Source organism: Chlamydotis macqueenii, chromosome 28, assembly GCF_036417535.1.
Source record: "Chlamydotis macqueenii isolate bChlMac1 chromosome 28, bChlMac1.mat, whole genome shotgun sequence".
NCBI lineage: Eukaryota > Metazoa > Chordata > Aves > Otidiformes > Otididae > Chlamydotis > Chlamydotis macqueenii.
The window spans coordinates 3,034,273-3,053,733 of record NC_141583.1 but is presented as its reverse complement, the minus strand read 5'-3'; the positions used below and the strand labels follow the sequence as shown (position 1 = coordinate 3,053,733).

The window sequence follows — 19,461 nt, the reverse complement described above, 5'->3', positions numbered from 1 at the left end:
TGTTGCTGTGGACATGTTAGTGAGACCACGTACCAAAGATAACTTGCAAAAGACAAAAGCGTGGCTTGTGCTCTTGCTTGCACACACTTCTGATGTGTAAAGGCAGCCTGATAGCTTCTCCTTCCCTCCCTCCAATACTTGCCTACACTCTCCCTTGAAATTTAAATCATTTGTCCAAAAACACTTGTCACTAATATTTCACAGACCAAGAGCCAAGCAAACAACGAGCTACCAGTGATGAATAATACTTCCTCACGTTCCTTATTCTCATTTTCCTCCTTGTGGTACTCCTGTTCTGATGGCTCCTGCCACCTCCCTGCTCTGACTGCAGTGCCTTGTATGTAAGGAAGGGTTTTTTCTCTTTGTTTTATTTTGACATTTGGGGGGTTTATGCTTTGCTTCTTTATTTTAAGGACAGTTGGAGGTGGCTGGATTCTTTTACAAGTTCATATTACTTAATATTATTTCGTGTTACTAAAACTACTTGTGGTGAGGGAGAGTCAGGAGAAAGCAATAAAGCCATGAGATTGCTTCTCCTGGAGCGATGGGAAAAAAAATAAAAGTGCTAGGTCACAAAAAGGGTTAAATTTGGGTGCAAGGAGTGAAGAATTCGTTGTGGTAGCTCCTGCAGTTCTGGGAATTTCCTGAGGATTTCCATTACAGTGAATGATCTGACTTGGGTTTTTGTGAGGAACAAGCTAATTCAGGGGAAAAGCTGAGATGTTTTAAGCTGCAACCTGCTCGTGAAGGCTCTGAATCACTCTCCCTCTCACAGTAGGTTTGACTGCTTCCTCAGATGCCATGTATCACTTTCAGTAAGTGTATTTCTCGCAATCTAAACCAGCTGTTTTTATTGTGAGACTGGCTTTCAGCTCAATATTCATCTCATTCACAAGGAGCTCCTAATGCCCCACATCATGTGCATGGACTGTATCAGAAAACTTGAAACTGCATCTTGTAAAAAGCCCCAGTAAAGTAAAAAGGCTGGCTTTTTGAATGTTGTGTTTTAACTGTATTGCTGAATTGTGATTCTGAAACTATTACCATGAAAGACTTAGGTGTTTTTGTGCACTTCGGAGAATAGCACAGATGGTGAAAAAACTTGTGGTGCATCAAAGATTATTTATTAAAACAGATGCAATTTAGGTGCATGGTGGAGGGAACACTGAATCAGAGCGGTTAAAACGAATAGTCAGAGACCAGTGTCAGCCTTCTAAAATTGTTCTGTATGATCCATAGGGGATATTAATGATATTTTATTTCAAAGTATCCCATATGGAAAATAAGCTTCCTTTCCATAGACTTTTGATGGTAAGTCTTGCCTGGTTGAATTAACTGACAGATTCTTTCTAAGGTATTAGCTGATGCTAGGTGTATTCAGAGATTTCCTGTGTCCGGGTTGTGTTAGAAACGCACATGTTTTGGCCAACAGGGCGCTAGCGAAAGTCAGTATTTCACAGAAGATGAAGTTCAGTTAGAAGTTTACATGCTGTAGGCTTGTTTAAAACAGACAGCGCGTGCACACAGTTATGCTGATGAAGGTCACAAGGCTCTAACATTTTGTCTGCAAGATTTTTGTAGGACACTGTTACCTGTTCATCTGAAGTTGACAGTGGTTTTCAGTAAACTTCTGAAGCTCTAAATCACGAGTTATTTCAAACAATTCATAGCTTGTCATAAACTGGTCTTGGTGTGCTGCTCACAGTTTCTGGGAGGAAAGGGAAAGAAGAACAAAATCAGCCATTTGGTGGGAATTGGTGCAGGTGAAGTCTTTGCTGCCTTCATTCCATCTAAAAGTAAAAGGACAGGTTTGAGGCATGCAGGCATAGTCTGACAGGGGCCGCACGTGCCTTTCTCTGTGTGTAGGGGATTGTGTGTTCCGACAGGAAAATCCTGCTTTGTGAAGTATTGAAAGCAGCCCTGAGGAGAAGGACTTGGGTGTGCTGGTGGATGAGAAGCTCGACACGAGCGGCCAACGCATGCTGGGCTGCATCAAAAGCAGCATGGCCAGCAGGTTGAGGAAGGGGATTCTGCTCCTTTACTCTGCTCTGGTGAGACCCTGCCCCACAGCGCTGCGTCCAGCTCTGGAGCCCCCAGCATCAGAAGGACGTGGAGCTGTTGCAGCGGGTCCAGAGGAGGCCACAAAGATGATCAGAGGGCTGGAGCAGCTCTGCTGTGAGGCCAGGCTGAGAGAGCTGGGGCTGTTCAGCCTGGAGAAGAGGAGGCTCCGGGGAGACCTTAGAGCAGCCTTCGAGTAGCTAAAGGGGGCTGCAGGAAAGACGAGCATAAAGTCTCCAGCAGGGCCTGTTGTGACAGGACGAGGGGTGATGGTTCTAAAATAGAGGGAGGTAGATTCAGATTAGACATTAGGAAAAAGTGTTTTACACTGAGGGTGGTGTATGATCCATACTGGAACACCGGCCCAGGGTGCCCAGAGAGGCGGTGGAAGCCCCATCCCTGGAAACGTTCAAGGCCAGGCTGGCTGAGGCTCTGAGCAACCTGATCTGCTTGAAGGTGTCCTTGCTTCTTGCAGGGTGGTTGGACTGGGTGGCCTGTAATGGTCCCTTCCCACCCAAACCCTTCTGTGATTCTCAGTATGAGCGTGTAATACCTCCATCCCCAGCCCGCGGTTCATGGGATGTGTTGGTGTCCATAGTGGCATCTGCGCATACCCGCCCGGAGGCGTCCCGAGTGAAGCTCAGCTTCGCTCTCAGTTGACCCTTGGCAGTCCGCTGTCCCCTCGCCTTTCCCGCAGCGCCGCTCGGTGCCCCGCGGGCGCCAACCGAGCTGCGGGCGGGGCGGTACCGGGCGGTACCGGCCCGCGGGAGCCCGCGCCACGCCGGCGGGCAGCGGCGCCCCCTGCCGGCCGCGCCGCTGCCTCAGCCTCAGCTGCGGGGAGAGCGCGGGCTCTGCCGGGCCCGGTCTCGGGCTGCCGCGGCGCGGCGTGGGGGGCTTCGTACGGGTGCCGCAAAGGCCCCTCGGGGGCTCTGGGTAGAAATGTCACAGCCGTTACCCGCCGCCCGTGGTGTGGGCCACAGTTCCACAAGGGAAGTAGGTACTGAGTCGGGGAGAGAAAACCTCCAGGGTACGAACATCGTCTGTCAGCAGGCACAGTTACAAACAGCTTTCTCATCCACGCAGTCCTCCAAATTCCTCTCGCTTCCCCCCACCCCCCATTATAACTTACAGCCCGTTCCTGCTTAGAACAAGCATTCCTGCTGTGTAAGTTCGGGGTTTTTTTTTCTCTGAGATCCCGGGGCGTTTGTATTAATCTACACTTTATGAAATCAGTGCATCAAATAATCAATTCTTTACAGAATTAAAAAAATAGTTGACTGCTTTTTCTAATATGAAGCAGTGGGGTGTAGTCTCCCTGCACAGCTCCGCTGCAGCCTCCTTTTTACCTGTGCGTTGTAGGAACAGACAGTGCAGAAGCTCTGTTTAAAAGCAGCAGCATCTCTACATCAGGATGCCGTGCAGGAAAATCAGAAAATCTTCACCAGAAATAGGATGTGCAACTTGGGACAATCTCCAGCAGCCTTATGGTTGTGCCCTTGTTGAGAAGAATTAATGAGAAAGAAAATTATTCCTCTGCCTTGTCAAAAAGTTAGAATATTTGGAAAAGTTATGCTGTTTACTTCCTCCATCAATCAAACATATCTTCTATGATGATCTTAAATTTTGCACCACGAGCAAATAGCACCCGTGATTAAAAAAAAATCCAAAGTTTGAGGCAAAACCGGATCTCAGAGGAGATTTTCCTGAAGATTTCTAGTAAACCAGATCGGTGCATTCCAGGATTCTCCCATTGCCTTATCCCTTAGAATTTCTAGTCATGCATTGAAGCTAACGATCCTTTGCATGGGTGCTAATTCGTGGCCTTGATTTAGAGCATAACTTCAGTGACTCTCTCTCGTTTCTTTGGAAGCTATTACAAAGGAAAGAGATCAGAACTGAACATGCAGCACTAAGCTGATTTATCAAAAATGGTATTTTGAAGGGAAAGAATGAAAGTCTATTTTAAAGTATGCATCCTAGATTTTATCTTCTAGCGATTTTCATGATGTGCATATTCTCATTGCATGCTGCCGCGTGCGTTTTTGCTTACCTGGGTTTTTATGCTGCTGTCTGAGTGTTTAACATCTCAGCATTTTCATAATTACAACATGCAGGTTTTTCTATGAAGTTTTGATAAATCCCACAACTATTCCTTTCAAGAGTAATTGAGATTCTCTAAAAGTTTAAGTTTTACAGAAATAAAACAAGTTACAGTATGAAAATATGTATATATAAAAAAGAAAACAGAAATAGGTCTTTCCTCATGTTATCAGCAAAGATGCCATTACCAGTTTTGTCCCTTAACCTTTCAATAGTCATAAGATTTCTATAGCTTTTTAAAAATTGTTTTTAAGTAATGATAATAATGATTACTGCTGCCTGATAACATCTTGCAGTGATAAGCCAATATCTAATGATTTTTTGTCGTAGTTTAGCCCCGATCAGGACCAGACTGCGCAGTCTCTCTCTCACTCCCCCCACCCTCCAAGAGAACAGGGGGAGATAATATAAGGAAAAACGGCTCGAGGTTTGAGATAAGGACGGGAAGAAATCCTTGAAGTCACCGTCACGGGCAAAACAGACTCGACTTGGGGAAAACTATTCATTTATTACTACAAACAGCAGGATAATGAGACAGAGAACAAGATAACCTCCATCCACCCCTCCCTCTTCCCAAGCTTAACATTATCTCTACCACCTTTCCTCCCCCGCCCCCCCAAGCGGCACAGAGGGGAAGAGGGAATGGGGGTTGCGGTCAGTTCATCACACATTGTTTCACGCCACTGCTTCATGGTTGGGGGAAGAACTCCTCACATTCCTCCCCTGCTCCATTGTTGGGTCCCACCCGTACGCCACAGTCCTTCGTGGAACTGCTCTGGCATGGGTCATCTCTTCCACGGGTGCAGTCTCTCTAGAACAGCTGCCCCAGCGGGCCCTCCACGGGGCACAGCCTCCTTCAGGCCTCCACCTCCCCCGGTACGGGGTCCTTCACGGGCTCCAAGTGGATCTCTGCTCCTCCGTGGACCTCCATGGGCTGCAGGGGGACAACCTGCTCCACCATGGTCGTCACCACAGGCTGCAGGGGAATCTTGGCCAGGAGCCGCATTACTGCTCCCTCTTCTTCTTCACTGACCTTGGTGTCTGCAGCCGTTCCTCACAACAGGCTGGCAGACGCCTCTCAGGATCCTTTTTACATCTCATTCACTTCAACTGCTCCTCTCCACTTCTTGCAGCCAGGCCGGGCCGAGTCGGGCCCAGTCGGCTGCCCGGCGGGAGGCCAGAGGGTGAGGCCTGCAAGGCCCATGAGGCCTGCACCTCCCCCTCTGTGCCTCTGCCCCGACTCAGCTTCTTCACATCTTCTCTTCTTTTTTTTTTCCCGTTTTCCCCTACTTAAATACATTATCGCAGAGGCGTTATCACAGGACATTCTGCTACCAATTGGCTCGGCCTTGGCCAGCGGCGGGTCCGCCCTAGGCCCGGCCGAGTCCACTGAACAAAGGGGAGCAACTTCTAGCAGTTTCCTACAGAAGCTGCCACTGCAGCCCCCCCTCACTAAACAAAACCACGACAACAGACAACATGCTGCAGTGAGTCCAGTGAAAAGCCACAAAGATGACTAAGAGATTGGAGCATCTGTCATACAGAGAGAGGCTGGGCTTGTCCAGCCTGGGGAAGAGAATGTGCAAGGGAGATCTTACCAATGCATACGTGTGCCTGATGGGAGGTAGTCAAGAAGTAGCTGCCACACTGTTCTCAGTGGTGCCCAGTGACAGGACAGGAGACAATGGGCACACATTGAAGTACAGGAAATTCTGTTAGTACATAAGAAAAATTGTAAGGGTGATTGAACTCTGGGTTGTGGTGTTTCCATTGTTGGTGATGTTGAAAATGCAACTGAACATGGTGGCCCTGAGCAATCTGCTCTAGTTGACCCTGATTTGAGCAGTGTTTCATCTAGGTAATCTGTAGAGGTCCTTTCCAAACTCAACTCTTCTGTGAAAATCAAGGAATGGAGCCAGGGGTTCATTTGAAAGTAGGAATATGGGTGGTTTGTTTTCTTTTTTTTTCATAAAAGCTAATACTCTGGTGGTATTAAGTGACTTTCTCATGGCTTGTTTACTGTTCTACCTATGCGATTAGCGTGTGATAAGTTTGTTCTTGATGGTCCGTTTCCACCCTTCTCCACCTACATGCATTATAGCAAGCAAACGTTCCTAAAGCTAAAACAGAGTAATCTTAGTTTGAATATTTAGCATCTACAGTGTGTGGTATGGGCACTGCTAGACTGAAATTTTTTTTTTTTTGTGCTTTTCTCTTCCCTAATCTGCTTTTCAGGCACTTTGCCAACACAGGACAAACCTTCCCAGAGGCAGTCAGAGAGCACAAATTGCAGTCCTTCCAGAAAGAGATCAACATCTGAGAGCACATCTTCTACAGGCAAGTAATATTTGGTGTCCTTGGTTTTGGGACCACTGCTATACTACGACCTATACTGCTACAGACAGCTGAGACAGCATTGCTGTGAGAACTTTAACAGTATGTTTATGGAGATACTGAGTTTATCCATTTACATTTTAGAATTCAAGTGCTGCAGATTGGGTTGTAGAATAGGGAAACTTGAGCTGGGATTTACTGAAGCAGCAGCATAGCTATGGCAGAATGGAATTTGGTACCTCACCAGGTTAAATTTGTCTTCATGAAGTTCAGTGCTTTAATACCAGCAAGACCTGTGACACTACAGTTAATCAATGAATTGGATGAATAGATTCATTCCTCCATGGAGAAGAGCTTGACTTCTGTGCTGTTCTGAAGGCAATTTGCTGCCCTAAGGTAGATAACTGTTAGGATCAAGACGGGGTGTGCTGTTACGTTTTCTTAATAACATGTGAGAACCCTGCTAAGGTGAGGAGGATGACAAGCAGATCATCCCAGTTGTCACTAACAGTGAAGTTGTGAATGACCCTAGGCAGGTCGAAAATTATATTAGGAGAGAGATGGAAGTACTGAAAGCCGTGGGAACTCTGGTGGCATTCTCTCAAATGAGGACCAAGTCTCAGATGCACAAAAGCATCATGAAGTTGAGCAAACGTATGCCAACAGGTTATTGAGGGAGCTGGCTTTCTGAGCCGTAGGGTGATATACTGTGCAGGTTGCTGCTTGAGAAAGTCCGTCCTTTTTACTTCATGAGGAGGGGAAAGGTACTTCTGATGTGTTTTGAGCTTTCTTTTGTAAGGAGGTCAGACTTGGGCAGTTACAGTGTGTGTGAATGTGTGCATGTTGCTGTCTGTCACATTTTCACACCTACAAAACTTTGGAATCCATTGACCAAATTGTCAGAGGAAAGATCTGAAAATGTTAATTTCCTCTATATTACCAGCAAGTTGACAGCCACGTAGTAAAGACAGACCTTGTTTGCAGTCCCTCTGAGGAGAATGTGGTGTAAGCTCACCTATGATTGAACATAAAAAAATCTATAACGTTGATCGATTTTGTAAGAAGCCCAGTTGTAGAAAGAACTTCTGTTAACAGAATTCAGACATTCTTAGGCACTGAAGTTGATTGCAAATTTGTAGTAAACATCCTTAGGATTGGTACCTACAGAACTAGTTATGATTTCCATATAGGAAAAATGTGCCAAAACTGCTGTTTCCTCCTCCCTTTAAACAGATATTTGCAGCAGGTGCTTTATTCAGCATATGCTAAAGGAAGTCATCTCCAGTGAAGAAGTGTTCTCTCTTTTTCCTCTCTGTCTTCTAACTTTCTTTTACTTACTCATTTTAAAGGGGCAGCTGTCATTGGTGTAAGTCTGTGTATAGGAAGGTGTTAAGAGTTCAGGTGTATTTTGTGCAGGAGAGCATAAGAATGAAATGAATCACAAATTTCTCAACTTCAAAGTCATTGAACTGATGATGCAGCTGCAAAGACCAGTCTTTGTTATATTTTCTGTAGATCTGGAATGCACATGGGATTTCAGTGCATTTGTCAGAGAGCTGCTTCGTTACCTAGGCTAAGTGTGCCAGACCAGGGCTGCAGCTGTTTTGGGGATCATAGCCTTCAGTTGTCCCATCCTTTTGGATCAGATTCCAGACAGAAACACTAGTTCAGGGACATCCATTAGACCTTGTGTCCAAATGTGTTGTGTTGTATAGTTTGGTAATCGTTGGATGGTGCAGCTGTTTACAGAGCTCACTGTGCTGAACAGATGATGGTTCTGTGAGGAGCCCTCAGCTCCAGCCCGGTGTGTGTTTAAAGACCGTAAGAAAACAAAGGGTAATTTATCTTTATTATTTCATCTAAAATTGAAAACTGAAAGTGTAAATCCTTCCAGTTCTTAAAACTTGTTCAGGTTGCTAGGTTTTCCAAGTGATTACAGTTAGGCTTACAGCCATGACCTGGCAAGTGTGTTCCTCTGTTCCTTTTTCACCCTGCAGGAGAAACTTTGTTCACAGGAGGATTTTTAGAACTTTTATGCTGATTTGTCTTCCTTTAAATTATGCACTCTCTGAAGTGTATTTTCATTTGCAATTGCAAATTCCTTACACTGGAATCTTAATGAGAAATACATTTCTCCAGAATACCACATTTGGACTAGTGAGCACTAGGACTCAAAAATATTTATTTTAAAGTATTTGTGTTTTGTCTTTGTCCACTGGTGCATAATCTTCCAGGATTTTATCCCTTTATAAAATGACAGAAGCCATTTTATAAAAACATTTTGTTGTCTTCACTTTGACAATTACCTTTACACTAGTACTGCTCTTCATTCTACAGCCTAGGACCCGCTGATTTAAGTAGGTCTAATCTAAATAATTGGCTGCTCTTGCAGTAACATTTTGTAAAGGCTAACATGCAGTTGTGAAATATTTATAAGAAGACAGCCTCCGTTTTATTCCAGAAAAAAAACAGGGTTTCTTCTGATTAAGTGTTATCACTAAGTACCAGCAGGGAAGCTTTGGGAAGCTCTTAGTTTGGAACAAATCCCTTTTTAATACAGCATAATCTGTATGGTTGACCTGGAAATTCTTTTTCAAATACCAGTCTGCAACTCTAAAGCATATAACGTTTTATTTTAAAAAGCGAGATCTAACTTTACTTCCTGTGTGAATTAGCCTTTCTCTTTTGTCCAGATATTTTGATTTACCTTTATCCAGACTTGTTCTTTATTGCAATCAGTTCTGTCATCATTATGTTTGTCTTTTTGAGAAAGAAACTGCAAGAGCAATGGAAAAATTTGTTTCAGTACTTCCCGACTACAAACAAGAAAAATTAGTTTAAAAACATTTCAGATGTCGCTCATTTTTTTAATTAGTATTTTGTTTTTCTGTGCACACTCTGTTTCTTGTTTTTAGTGTTGAGTAGAAAAAAAAAACTTGAAAAGGATTCTGGACTGTATGTACATAGAGAATGCTGTTAGAAGTGAGGGACTGCATGTGAATAAAGAGAAAATAGTTGTGTGCTAAAACTGATGATATAAAATGTAGACTTCCCACTGACTTGCATCGCTAGATCCCTTTCCCGTTAGAACTTGTGTTACAGATATTGGTGGTTTGTTGTGGAACATTCTGGGCAAGTACAGGATATAAAAGGCTGTCAGTCTATCCAAGTATTGTATTTTAATTCTAGCCTTGTTTGATTGTATCTCAAGTCTGTTTCAGTACATGTATGTGTGTTTGTGTTTCAGTGATTGGAGTACCTACTCGGGGAGCAAGGCTGGCAACTGCTGTTGATGATTCAGTGGATAGCTTACTGCAGCGCATGGCACAACATGAAGGCCAGGCTACGTTGGACAAAACCTTAGAAGCAGTCATTGCAAATGCGTCTATTCCACCATCAGCTAGTCCTGCTCGAAACCACAGCAGGGAGAGAGGTCTGGGGAAACAGGAGAGCCTCATAGCTCCAGCAGTTCCCAGCAGCTCTTGCAGCGATAGTATCTCACTTCTGTCAGACAGACTACCAAACAGCTATTCCCCACATCATCTCAAGAGAAGTGTGGTTGAAGCCATGCAGCGACAAGCTAGGAAAATGTGCAATTATAACAAGATCTTGGCAACAAAAAAAAATCTTGACCACGTCAATAAAATTCTGAAAGCCAAAAAGCTGCAAAGACAGTCACGGACAGGGAATAATTTTGTGAAGCGCAGGCCAGGTAGGCCCCGGAAATACCCGATGCAGGCTGTCGTGTCAATGCAAGCTTTCCAGGCAGCTCGACTGGTCAGTCAGGAGTTAGATAAAAGAGAAGAAAGCAGCAGTCCCTTACACCTTGGACCTGATACTATCACAGATGTGATTGAAGCTGTAGTGCAAAGTGTGAACTTGAACACGGATCACCAAAAAGGCTGGAAGAGAAAGAGGTGGCTTGCAGAGGAACAGGCCAGGAAGCGACAAAAGTCTTTACCCGAAGATGAACAGGAGAGCAATAAGAGGTAATTCCCCTACAATTTAGTACCCTCCATATAGTCACTGTTAATTTATAGCATTTCAGTTCACAGAAGAATCCTGCTCTAATGAGCTCAGCTTGTTGCATTTGTTTTTGTTAAGGAGTTCATTTTAGAGGGAACCAACATGTCATTTTTAAGTATGCTTAGGGTCTTCCTAAGTTACTGAACACACCCCAAAATGCAATGGAATCTCAGGTAATCTAACACTGTTGGGTTTGTGCTTGTGTCTCAAGTGAAGCTAGTTGATTGCCTTTGTGAAGAATACTTTTGTTGAGTTAGTAACAGGTTTATTGATGAGATACCATTGCAAAGATTGTTCCTTCATCATGTGTGGAATAAGGAACTGTAAGAGCTCATGCTACATGAGTGTGACTCATGCGTTACAAACAAATACTTGCAAGCAACACAGAATGTCAGGTCAGTTGAGTAAAACCAAAGCTGCAAGGAGGAGTTAAGGTGCGCAACTGTCTAAGAGTGCAATCAGTGGCTCGTAAAGGACCACACTAGGAATCTATTTCTTCACATACTTATCTCCAAAGTTGTCAGTACAAACAGATCAAACTCTTCCAGTAGTCTTCCTTCATGTGTTTTCAGAATAGTTCTAAAAAATAACATCCATTTGTGTTTCAGAAATGAGTACTGTAATACAGGCATTTAGATTAACAGAATGTTGCTGGAACCACATGTTCAAGGCACATGTATGGCTCTCCTGAAAGCTAAGAAAAGGTTTACCACGCACTATTTTTAGAGTACAAAAAAAGATAGCATAAGCTACCCTCTAAATTACTCAGCTGAGACTCCAAGGGATAAACATTAGCAGTACAAACAAAATTCTTTTTGTAGTAATTAATAACAACATTACTATAAAAAGATCATACATTTCTTGTGATTATGATTAACCACCACTTGATCATGATCACGGAATTGCATTTTCTTAAATACCTGAGACATCTAGTAATTCAGAAACATGGCCCTTTTTTTTCTGCTTACTATGACTGATCATACAGAGGAATGATGAAATATGACAAGATAGTCTTTAATCTTTACCTTTTCTTCCAGTTTTTCTGAAACAGTAGCTGAACCTCCCAGTCCACATGATGCCCTTGGGAAACCGCCTGAATCTGAAAACACTGAACAGCCTTTGCCTTCTCTAGCTCAGCGTGAGAAAAAAGCACCTCGACCTCCAAAGAAGAAGTACCAGAAGGCAGGACTCTACTCTGATGTGTACAAAACAATAGAGTAAGTAATAACCAGTGGGAAGCTGCTTTCTGATATTCCAGTGGAAACTGTCTCCTTTCAACTAGACCCATAAAGAACTGCTACTAATGAGTAGCTGAAATAAAACCATCAACTTAATTCAAACCTGTGAAAAATTACATGCATGATAATTATCAGAATCTGACCCTGTGAAGATTTAAAATGTAACCCCAGTCAGAAAGCAGCCTCCACCAATCTGAAAGTGTTTCTGAGTATCAACCTTGAAGAAGGTAAGAGAGCTTCAGTCAACAATCTTAATGATCATGGCAGTGAAAGTGCTGGGAGAGCTTGAGGTGTTCAGGTACTGAGTACAGTGTCTACATAAAAGGGGCCATTAGTTTTCTGGTTTTATTGACTGACTGATCACGACTGGTCGTCTTTTCTGTGACAGACTTTCAGATACGCACCCTGTTCATACCACAGTTAAGTGACATTCATCTCCTTCATTTTCTGTGAGTTGTTTAGAGTAAAAATCCAGGATTTTTTTTTTTCCCTCCGATTGTCTCAAAACCTCATGTGCATTAGAAAGTGGACACCTCCTGTTTCTGATACCCAGCCCACTTCTATTTATAGTTGTGTAAGTTTTCTACAGGAATTTGGACAAATATGTTGAAGTCAAGAATTTGCACTTCTCTCATAATATAACCTGACAGATTTTAAAAAAAAAAAAAAGAGAAAACTAGGCACCTTCTCATTATGTTGTAGGCCACTTAAAAATGTTACAGAGACCACTGGGAGACTGCTAGTTTATCAGCTGCTCTTGGTGTCTTCTCTTTCCGTGGCAGAATGAAGGCATCAATGAAAGGATCAAGACTAAGGAAGAAACAAAGATATAGGTCTGATCAAAGTGAAACTGCTTCTGTTTCTAATAGTTGAAAAGCAGATATGCTAAAATTTTCAGCATTTGGATGTTCCATCACTGGTATACAGTCACGCAATTTTCAAATATTCTGTCATAAAAGTTAGGTCTGTTGCCTTAGGAGAGGACCTGAGAGAGTCTTCTCTCTTTCTTTATTGTAAGATGTTACTTATGTTGTCAGACCTAGTCAGCTGAGGTTGGACCTTCATTTCATAGACAGTAAGCAAACATGTCATTTGAAAAATTCTATGAATACAGAAAGTGAAAGTCAAGGTTTGTGGGTATTGTGGATGCTGACAGAGTGGAGTTCACCACCGTGGAGGAGGCCACGACAACCCTCCCTCTACTTACAGCCCTCCTCCTCCCATCCTGTTTTGTGTTGCGGCTCCCTGGAAGTTTAGAGGCCTGGTTTGGTCTTCCCCTTTGCCTGTTGCTCCACAGGCTGAGTTCTTCCCTCACACTCATACTGATGTTTGTGACGAGCTGCTTAAGAACACTGAGGAAACTTTATCCTACCAAGGAAGCAAATGCTGCCTGCACAATCTGAACTACCTCTCTGCATGGTTGTTTGAACACTGATACTGAAACAAAGTGTGGAAATGCAGAGCTGGGCAAGGGCAGAACTGTGGCCATCTCAATTTAGGAGACTTGTCTTACAGCAAGGTGCAGCTTGAAGGGCTGATCCCACCATTTCTTCATGCTGGCACTGGGTTTGTTCTTTACTTGTCTGGTTCAGCAAACTAAATCAGCAGAACAATAGTCACTTTTTTTGTAATTAAATTTTCTGCTGGTTTAACTTGCTGTTCCAATTTTATTGCACAGTCAGAGATATGTCGGTGCAAGAGGAGGGCAGAAGTTATTTAGCTAACTTCCTGCTGTATGAGTATGAAAACGTGATCTTAGTTGAGAACAAAAATGCAACTCTGTAATCGTACGGCACCCTCTAGTGATAGTACAGTTAAGAGTTATCACTAACTCATAAAAGTCTCTACATTCTCTGTTAATGGGTATTGTACTCATCATTTTCCTGCATTTCTGTTTGCAGTGCTCAATTGCAGACACTGCCTTAGAAATATTTTCCTGCTCTATTGGATGTTTCTTAAATGCTTCCTAAATGTCATTAGAACATAGGAAGCTGTTAAAGTGTTTCTGAGGTTTGCTGTTACAATTTACAGCCTCTCGCAGCATCAGTCACTTCCAACTGCTGAACAACAGCACAGGAAATGTTTGTCATGTCATTGCCAGTTTTAGTCTACTGTTAAAAGAGAAGAGTCTGCATTATTTCTCTGCAGCCACTTGAATTGTATAATTTGCCTCAAGAGGATTTCACTCCAACTCACCTTGATCTAGAAACTTGATTAAAACACAGTGAAGAAAGCTCAGACTTTGATTCCTTGCAAGTGAACTAAGAATAAAAGGAGTGGTTTCTGGAGTCAGTCTCAGTTCTACCTCAGTTTCTGAGTGTAATTTTGTAGACTGCATTAGCTGACCTGATGTTAACCTCCACACGAGTTTTCCGGAATCCTCAGCTCCCACTGGAAGAATTACACAGATCTTTTGCTGAAGAGAAGTTCAGTGTGTGGTTGCACAAGACTGCAGCTTTGAGAAAAAGGAAGATTTTTGTACAGGAGTCATTATCTATTTACCCAGCAGTGTCTTTCCTACAGGAGTGCAAAGTCTAGTTCATCAAAGAAATTTAATAATAATTAGTAAATTATTAACTAATGAAAATGTATATTGTTTAGGGAAATACAATATTTTATATAATATATTATTTTATCAGTAATAACAATATGAGTCCTCATTGCAAAAGAGTAATCTATAGAATTTGCTGTGGTGAACGCTGAATTGCGCGTCTCCCGTCGGTAGGTATCCATAGCTGGTCAAGGACCACAATTGCACGGACGGTGTAGTTTAGTGAGTTTAGTGCAGGCCTGTTGCTCTTCTGGGACATGGTGTTTCCATGTGATAGGCTCGTGGCTTCTGCAGTGCCTCCATTTTGCTGATGTTAGAGTTTGTGGAGCTGCAGGGTGACTCAGAGTAAGTAACTGAACATTTTAAAATCAAACCTGTTGAAAGATCAGCCAGCTGAATTAAAATGACGGTCTAAGATTGGAGTTCAGCAAATGCTTTAAGTTGGCATAAGTTAATGTTGCACTAAAAGAATCAGTTTTACATTCTCCTCACCTTTGTGGCTTATTCCTATCCCTGTGCTGCCCTTTCCTTTGTCCTGTCGTAATGAGCAGGGCAACTGAACCAGGCTGGGATAGTGATTCAAAGGAGATCCAGCCTTCCGCAGTAGTTTCTTGGTCCAGTTAACCTTGCAGTCATACCAACAGTTAGCCAGCAGAAGGTGGGGAGCACCAAAACCAGCTTATACTGACTTAAAATGTTTGCCAAACTGTGGTCTCAGAGAGAAAATTGGGCTCCACACCTCAAACTGTGCATTCCACAGAGAACTAATCCCAGCCAACATGGTAAGAGTGTAGGGAGAAGACACTAGAAGCTGGAGAGGGGCAACAGAAATGGAACACCATAATTGGAAGGAAAGGAAGGATGGAAGTGTAGAGAAACGGGAGTGAAGGCTGGTTCTGGTCTTTGTTTCATTCTTAATGTGACTGAGACTGTAGACTGATATTCTGAGACTTAGCCTGACATTCAGCCTTTGCAGAATGGGACAAAATGTTCTCCTCTTCAGCGAAAAAAAAATCGGTTAGCCATTTCTCTGTTATTGGGACCTTGCAAAGAGAGGCCAGGTTAGTCTATTGTTGGTAAGTGGATCATTTACAAAATGGATGTCTTAAATTTGTCCCCACAGAAACTGAACCAAGCAACTTTGGGCGGTGAATTATAGAGAGGGGAAGCATTTCATACCTAGCCAGGTTTATGTTTTAGTCTGTCAAGCAATCAGAAATGTACTCCTCCAGCTTACTTTTGAAGGTATACTAACCTGAAACATTAGAAGGTGTCATTTCTCTGTGATTTTTGGTGAAGTCTCACCCTGTTCTAACAGGCTTGCTTGAAAAGGGGAGGGAGTGATCCTGGCCTTCTGGAGATATCTTTTGCTTTTCAACTGCAGTGATCATTGTATCTGTTTATTGAGGGAAACATCTTAAAGAGCGTGGTATGACAATGAGCGCTCATCCTTGATAGCAGGACAGTTGGCTGATCCTAGCGGACTGTGAGGACAGTCGGGTTAGTCCTGGGAATTCCTGTGACATCTGTAGTGAGGTGTATCTAGCCAGTAAGTATTCCAGCTTAGTTTAAAAATGACACAAACAATGGGATCCAAGCGATAGCAAAAGAAACCTGTTGTCAGTCCCACAGCCCCAAGTGAGATGAGTCGGACAGATTGGGCAATGATACCCAGTGTCAGCCAAGAATCCAGATTGCCAGACTGTGGTGGCAAGGCAGGCCAAGATTAAGTGAGGAAGTAAATCTGCAGGTCAGGGTCAGATCTAGTGATGGTAACCGGGGTCAGACACAGTCTGGCGTTGCCAGGCAGGTGCAGGGTCAAGCCAAGAAGCGAGAGCATGGCCCAGCCACCAGATTCACAACTCCTGTGGCCGAGCTGGAGATGGGTGCACATGCAAGGCAGTCCAGGCAGGGACTGAATGTTCAGGGCTGAGCATAAATGGATCTGCAGGGGCCATGGGCAGAGGGTGTGGGTGGAAGCCCCCTGAGAGGTTGGTCGAGAGGAGGGCATATTGGTGGTACTCAGGGCCCGGACACCGAATTTAAGCTGCTGTGAGGCTATCAGCATGCCTCAGCAGAGTGAAAGGCAGGGATCTTCTCATAAAGATAGTAGCTAAACACAAAACCAGAACCCTCATTGCCTGTCCAGAAACCCCAACCTAAAATAGCTCGTTATCTTCCTGGTGGGAATATGTGGGCCTATTAATACAGACCTTTTCTTGATAGTGTAGAGAGGCCTTTTTTAGTTCATGAGGCTTCTTTCTTTTTTTTTTTTGCATGGTATTTGTGTTTATAAAACTGTATGTATTGTTTATACTTTATTATTTTGGTATATTCCCTTTTTTCATGAATAATTTATGCTTTATTTTGAAATCTCAGCCTTTCCCTCTGAAGTCCCTAAAGTATTTGATGGCCTGTGTTCAGCTTACTGATTTGACATAACAATTCTTTACATGTCTCTAACAGTACTTCATCGCTACGTTTGGAAGGAAAATGCTTTCCCGGTGCTCTTTGTGACTAGGTCTAAGTTGGTTGTGTCTCTAGTGCTTGAAGAAATTCAGATTATATTTTGTGTTTTAGATAATTGCCTTCTACATTTCCTTTCCCCACTGGTTTCCTCTTTGCAGTTTGTTTACTGTAATTTATTTTTCCCTTGGCTTCCTTTACACTACATATGTGGGTGTTAAAGGGTGCACATCTGGCTTGAATTAAGTCACCTTTCTGTTTAATGTTTTTCCTTTTTTCTCTGCCTTTGGTTTAAGGAATTGCTTGCCTCTTGGAAATGGAGGTTTACACTTTGCCTTTTCAAAACACGTTTCCTTTTCCTCTTGATAAGAGCTTGCTTTCCAGGTCTTGTAAGTAGTTACTTTATGGCCTTTCTTTGCACGTTTTAGTGATTCAGTGCAGCACAACTTGAAAGGAGAGAAGCCATGAGTTGAGGCTTGGTTTGGTTGGGTTTTTTTGAGGGAGTTGTGCTTTTTTTTTTAATCCTCTCTAGAATGTCGTTTTTGCCTGATGGGCAAAGAAGCTGTCTGTTTGCCGGAGCAAATGAAATGAATCCTGCCATCAGCAGAGGGTCATGTTATTTAAAAAACGTAACCTTTGTTGTTTGAGAGAATGTTACTGCCTTTTGATTAGGATAGTTATGTGTCCACTGGTATATATTAAGTTAAATGCAAGTGTGTCATAATAACTAGAGGCTTCCCATATATAATATAAAAAGGAGAGTTGATTAATGGAGAGTATACACAGCATTTAGCTCAACAGAGCCCTCGTTTCAGCAGTATGCCTTAGCTTTTATTTCACTAAAATTGAGTAACTTGTTATACTTGTGAAATAAGTACCAGAAATCCAGAAAATTAGAAGACTGTGAACCACAAATTACTGCAATCTGTCAGTTCTGTTTCTGACCTTCAGTAATTATTTTCAGTTGTTGATATCGGTACCTCAAAATTTGTTTTTAACTTTCATTTTCCATTCACTAGTTAAACAGTATCCCATTTTTAATTGAGTCAGCTTTCAAATGTATGTCTGGTTATTAAAATAAACCCCTTAAAAATGTCAGTAAACTTTAATTTTGATCTTTGGTATATAAAAGTCTCTTCTAAATGTTGCAGGGCTGCAGTACTAAGTATAACCTCCTCAGTTTTTTCTTTCCGTACTTTGTCAGTAGCCACAAGGAGATGTTTATAAAAGGCAGGTTACTGAGCTAGGTGGTTTGACATCTTCCTGACCCATGCAACCATTCTTATTTCATATTTGTATTTTTTTCCTTCTGTAAAGGAGATGTCTCATTGCTTTTTCTAACTGTGATTTCTGTTCTTTTGCTACTATTCTTGATGAACCACCTTCTAAAGGAGTAGCACGTGAACATTTGTTCTTAGCAAATTAGGAAAGCAGCTACTATACATGTGTAACATGTCAAACACCTAAGCAAGCAACATCAGATACAATTTGTTGATCTTCCTTTTATTTTTCTAATTTTAGTTATTACTCAAATACCACATACTAGGAATTTAAAGTGTGGCGTCTCATAAGGTGTTGCCTGAATAGTAGTTAAGGAGAAAAATCAAATCGCGGGTTTTGAGATGAATGTGGTAAGTGTATTTGGCAAGCAACCTGGAAATCCTTTTTTTTCACCATTCCTATTATTGTTTTCTTGGCTGATGTTCTAGACATTTGTGCTTTAATTATAACAGAAAATGTGTTTTTGCAAATGACAGCTTACTCAAATGAATGCTTATTCCTCATTCTGATTTATTTTTTTTTTTTTTTGGTCACTGTCGTCCACAGTCCAAAGAGCCGCCTCATACAATTAAAGAAAGAAAAGCTCGAGTACACTCCTGGAGAGCATGAGCATGGATTGTTTCCAGCCCCTATTCACGTTGGTGGGTACCACATGAGTGTTTTATTTGTTGGGAAAGAACTATTGCACTTAGGTGACATGAAAATAGTCCGTTTGGGTTTCACAATCTCTCTGCCTCTCTCTGTTTTTTCTTTTTTTTTTTATTTTGTCACCTTACTAGCTTATTAATTTCTTTTGGCATAAGAACTTTACCAAAGGTCATACTCATCTGTCTGTGTTCTTCAGTGCAAAAGTTTTACTCAAGGGAGGCTTTTTTTCTTTTTTTTTAAATCATGAACTTTCTTCTTGGTTTTTGTTTACAGTAAGAAAATACCAGTCTAGTTTAAAACCTACCTTAACTGCTCTAATACTTTCGCTTAAATGCAGTACAGTAGTCTATTTTTCAAACTAATGTTACAGTAGAACAGCCAGAGACGATTACGACTGTTAGTGAAATCTGAAAAACTAAGCATGCAATAATAAATTTCCCCATGTCCACATGCACGTAGTGATGTCTGTCTTTAAGCATAGATAAAAGTGAGAAAGAACTTAGCTATTATATAAGTTTTTATTTCATCCCCGTTTTGAGGTCTCAGGTAGAACAGCAATGAGGTTTAGGGCTTCTCTTTGCCTTCTGCAGAAAGAAGCTGTAACCTAAGGCTAGCATGAACGTTTAGGATTCATGGAGTTCCAGGATGCAGTTCGCAAGTCCTTTCCACTGGGCTGGACTGCTTGGAGGGGATGGCCCTGAACTCCCAGACTAACCTTTTTCCAGCTCGTGTCATGTCCCAGGACAAACAGACTGATTT

The 19,461-nt window shown here is 42.4% G+C and overlaps 1 protein-coding gene across 5 annotated transcripts in view; it reads left to right on the top strand.

The window, feature by feature from the left end:
- The window catches only part of ASH1L (ASH1 like histone lysine methyltransferase), a 66,974-nt gene that overhangs the window by 23,244 nt on the left and 24,269 nt on the right, over positions 1 to 19,461 (top strand). For all 5 annotated transcript variants that reach the window (XM_086768431.1, XM_086768427.1, XM_086768428.1 and 2 more), the window contains exons 4-7: positions 6,394 to 6,495; positions 9,740 to 10,481; positions 11,556 to 11,735; positions 18,601 to 18,695. In XM_086768431.1, coding sequence (XP_086624557.1) covers positions 6,394 to 6,495; positions 9,740 to 10,481; positions 11,556 to 11,735; positions 18,601 to 18,695 — 1,119 coding nt within the window. The remainder of the gene's footprint in view (positions 1 to 6,393; positions 6,496 to 9,739; positions 10,482 to 11,555; positions 11,736 to 18,600; positions 18,696 to 19,461) is intronic.